The sequence below is a fragment of the Rhincodon typus genome, chromosome 15 (genome assembly GCF_021869965.1).
Source record: "Rhincodon typus isolate 14 chromosome 15, sRhiTyp1.1, whole genome shotgun sequence".
NCBI classification, from domain to species: Eukaryota; Metazoa; Chordata; class Chondrichthyes; order Orectolobiformes; family Rhincodontidae; genus Rhincodon; species Rhincodon typus.
In genome coordinates this window covers 49,393,319-49,397,772 of record NC_063346.1, presented here as the reverse complement: position 1 = coordinate 49,397,772, position 4,454 = coordinate 49,393,319, and the positions used below count along the sequence as shown (strand labels likewise).

The 4,454-nt window shown below is 42.4% G+C and overlaps 1 protein-coding gene across 2 annotated transcripts in view; it reads left to right on the top strand.

Moving 5' to 3' along the window:
* LOC125485061 (anoctamin-10-like) overlaps window positions 1-3,935 on the top strand; it is a 6,374-nt gene extending 2,439 nt beyond the window's left edge. Inside the window, exons 3-5 of one of the 2 annotated variants that reach the window (XM_048606092.1) lie at window positions 1,647-1,820; window positions 1,915-2,049; window positions 3,905-3,935. In XM_048606092.1, coding sequence (XP_048462049.1) covers window positions 1,647-1,820; window positions 1,915-2,049; window positions 3,905-3,906 — 311 coding nt within the window. In that variant the 3' untranslated portion in view covers window positions 3,907-3,935. Of the gene's footprint in view, window positions 1-1,646; window positions 1,821-1,914; window positions 2,089-3,904 lie in introns of those variants that run through there. The other variant, XM_048606091.1, reaches the window with a different exon arrangement.
* The last annotated feature ends 519 nt before the right edge of the window (window positions 3,936-4,454 follow it).

Genomic DNA, 4,454 nt, shown 5'->3' with positions numbered 1-4,454 from the left:
GTCAGCCTTCCTGCTCCTCTGATGCTGCTTGGCCTGCTGTACAGATGCAGCTGCTGTTTTGGGTATATGTTTGGTATTCACCCACTTCAACAGCCCTGACATTGCTTCAGCCAACCCTGTGTAATTGTTAGATATTCCTCATCATCAATTTAGGGCTCATTTCTGACAGTGATTTCCACTCTTTGACCAGGCTCAGCATACTAACCTTCACTATTTCACTGGGTCCCCTACCATAGTTAGGCTTAGAAACCTCAATTTGAGATGGAAACACTAAGCATTCATTTTGTAAGGAATGGATAGAGATTCTGAACCTTGCAAATCTCTTTAGTAACTTGCACAAACAGCGGAAACCCAATATAAGTGGGTCTCCCTCCACATGTGACAGTTTGGTGCAGTATAGGAAGCCTAGTGCTGCCAAATTTCTGAATCATAATATTGCATTTTATTCATCCTTTTTCCTTGCAGAATTTTAACTTTCACCTGTTCCTTGACCTTCTCTTATGGTCAATATCATGGTCTTTATCTAGACATTTGTTATACATTTATTCTTTCCCTTTGGGGCTTCAATCTGATTCTCTTCTTACGTTTTTCACTCTCCTTTCATGAACTGTGACTCTGGATTGTTTTTCCTTTAGAAAACTTTGCTTTCCTCTTCGAAATATCCCCTTTAATTTGTTCAGTTTTTTACTTCTGCAGTTTTTCTCTACCACGAATTTCATTTAAAAATTTCTCACAATCTATCCACTCACGTTGCCCATTTTCTGTCTTCACTCTAGCTATGTATCACTTTTGTTCTTCTCAATGTCTGATTGACTCACTTTGGTTCCTGTTCTGAGCCCTCAATTTCCTCTTTCAGTCTCCCAATCACTACTTTCTCCTCTCTTACCCTCTGGACATGCTTTATGGATGTATGTATATCAATGGCCCTTTGTTTCACTCTTGCTTCACTTTGCCTCTTCATTTTTTGCCTTCAGTTATAGGATCATAGAGTCATAGAGCCATACAGCATGGAAACAGACCTTTGGTCCAACTTATCCATGCCAACCAGATTTCCTGAATTAAACCAGTCCTGTTTGCCTGTGTTTGGCCCATATCCCTCTAAACCCTTCCTATTCAGGTACCAGTACAAATGTCTTTTAAATGTTGTAACTGGATCTGCATCCGCATCCATCACCTCCTCTGACTGTTCATTCCACATACTTATTCACCCTCTGTGTGAATCATTGCCCCTCGCATCCCTTTAAATTTTTCTCCTCTTACCTTAAAATTATGCCCTCTAGTTTTGAACTCCCCTACTCTTTGGAAAGGACCTTTGTTATTCACCTTATCTAAGCCCCTCACGATTTTATAAAACTTTATAAGGTCACTCCTCAACTTCCTATGCACAAGTGAGAAAAGTCCCACCCTATCCTTATAACTCAAACCCTCCAGTAACCCTCGGTAACATCCTTGTAAATCTTTTCTGCACCCTCTCTAATTTAATAATATCATTCCTACTACTGTTTGTTTATTCACAGACCTAGCTGATCAAGACGCTACACTGGAAACTGGTGAGGGTCGATGTTCCAGAGGAATGAGATCAGCTAGGCCAAGTTTATTTGAATCAATCTGTGATTCCGATTGTCAATTCCTCCCTCTTTGTCCAGGTGCCGAGCTTATGGTCCACCCTGGTGAAGATGATGATGGCGACATGCTTCTCGTTTCTGCATCTCAACATGTTCTACTGAGGGCAGCTGAGGTTCTGGGGCTTTACAAACTCTACAAGGATGGCTCCATGATTTCATTTTCTTACAGGGACAGCAGAAACTTTCAAAACTCAGGTATCACATATAGATTGAATGGGAAAGATTCACCTCAGCTTCCATCGTATTTCTTACTTTTCAGACTCTTTCATTCCTTGTGTTTTCTTTCCAGACAACATCAATGAATTTCTGACACTTGCTGAGCGTCAGTTTATCATCTTACACACACTGGAGAATATAAAGGCAGTAGATGAGAAATGTATTCCAGGATATCCATCCGAAACACTCTATCCAGGAGAAACAATTTGTAAGCTCTCGGTTTTGTAAGTAAATTGTGAAATGGCAATATACCCAGCAGTGGTGTCTTTAATTTTTAAAGCATGGGAAACATTAAAATGATTTTGTTTTGTTACACACACAAGCCAAGCATTGGAAATTTATGATCCAAATGATGTAATTTTCAGCTGCTTGGAGCAGTGTTCACACAATGTAACCTGTCAACGAAATGCCCTTTGGGATAATGCCCACTCGACAACTTGACGTGATCTCAAGCGCTGTTTGTCATTCTCAGTTCAAGAGTAAAACTGTCAAAAGCTATGCTGTTTGCAGAACTTGCGGGCTAGGATTTTTCGCATAAAGCAATGTACAGGCATTCAGGAGGGTAATTATTAGGATAAAAATATTGTGCAAGTGTATGGGAGAAAAGCAGGAGACTGACAGTAGGGAATGATGCACATTTGAAGAGCCAGTGCAGTCATAGAGTCAGAAATCTACAATATGGAAACAGGCCATTCAGCCCAACTTGCCCATGCTGCCCAGTTTTCACAATTAAACTAGTCCCATTTGCCTGCATTTGGTCCATATTCCTCTATACCTATCTCATCCATGTACTTGTCTAAATGTTTCATGATTGACAAAATTGTATTTGCCTCTACCCACTACCTCTGGCAGCCTGTTCCACACACTCACTACCCCCTGTGTGGAAAAGACTACTTCTCTGGATCCTTTTGTATCTCTCCCATCTCACCTTAAACATACGCTCTCAAGTTTTAGATTCCCCTACCATAGGGAAAAGCTGTTGGCTATCTAACTTATCAATGCCTGTTGTGATTTTATAGACCTCTATAATGACACCCGTCAGTTTCCTACACTCCAGGGAAAAAGCCAGTCTATCCAGCCTCTCCTTATAACTCAAACTTTCCAGTCCAGCTAGCATTCTAGTAAATCTTTCCTGCACGCTTTCTAGTTTAGTAGTATCCTTTAATGGTAGGGCAAACAGAACTGCATGCAGTGACGGGCTGAATGGCCTCAAGCTGCACCGTATCATTTTCATAATTCTGTGATTAATTAGAACGGCATTGGTATACCCATATATAGTACATTTCATAGAATCATAGAATCCCTACAGTGTGGAAACAGTGGGGAAACATTGGCCTGAAAATGACAACAAACAGCAATATTAGACTGTCTTGTATCAAATCAAACTCCAAGACGCCAAAGTCCATGGGTTACTGCGTTTTAATTCTATAGGCATGCCCATAGGCCATTGGGATAAACAAGCTGGAGTTAGCTTTGAAAACAGCATGAGCTGTGCCTAAAGGATCCCAGACCCCAGACAACAGGTGGAAACAACATTAGCAGCTGCTCACCTTGGCAGCCTGGCCCTGGAGGCATACCAGCATTGGGAAGCTGGACCTCTTGATGCTTCTTAAACTTATTTCCCATTGCTTTTGCTGCCATTTGGAAATAGATGTTCTGGATTTGCAGCAAAAACTGTATCTAGAAATCTAATGCCAATATAATGAAGCGACTTGATACCAGGAGGAACACTGGAATCAGAAAATGCAGCTCAGAAACTCCAGCTGGGCACAATATTTAATACTGCTTTGGCAAAGGAATGTTGAGAGAAACAAAAAGTTCTCCAAATTAGAGCAGATGTTTAATAGAAATGTTCAAAGTTATGAACAATTCTGATGAAGCAGATAGAGGAAACTTCTTTCACAAGTAGCAGCATGGGTGACAGAGGACACAGCTTTGTGCAAATTGGCAAAGAACCTAAAGGAGAAATGAGAAGAATTAGAACTGATAGTCTTGAATTCACTGCTTGAAAGGTGATGGAAGCAAATTTAGGAAAGCATAATTTTTATTTTATTCTTTAATAGGACTTGGGCATCATTGGCAAGGTCACCATTTGTTGCCCATCCCTAATATTCTGAAGAAGGTGTGGTGAGCTGCCATCTTGAATAATTTCCACTCCTTGTTCTTGTGGAATGTAAAGGCCGTGGGTTTGGATGATGTTCCTGGAGGAGCACTGGTCAGTTGCTGCAGTACATCAAGTCGATAGTACACACTGCGCTGCCACTCAATCATGGGTGAGGGAGTGAATGTATAAACTGCTGGTTGAGTGCGGATCTCCTTTGCACTTCTCTCCCCACTTTGCAGCTTCCTCTCCCTCCTGCCTCCCTGCTCTACTGGCCCATGGCACCACTTCCCCAAACTGGCAGCCTCTTTCCCCCAGACACTGGTCTCGTCAGTATTGCTTCCCATCCTCATCCCCCAATGCCTACCTCTTGCCTCAGAGACTCCACACCCCAACCCCACTCCCCAACCCCTACACCCACCTCTCCCCCTGTGCTGCATCCCCTGTCCCTGCCTCCCTTAGCCCAACCTGTTCCAGACCCACCTCCCCCCACCACACCCCCACCCCAATGA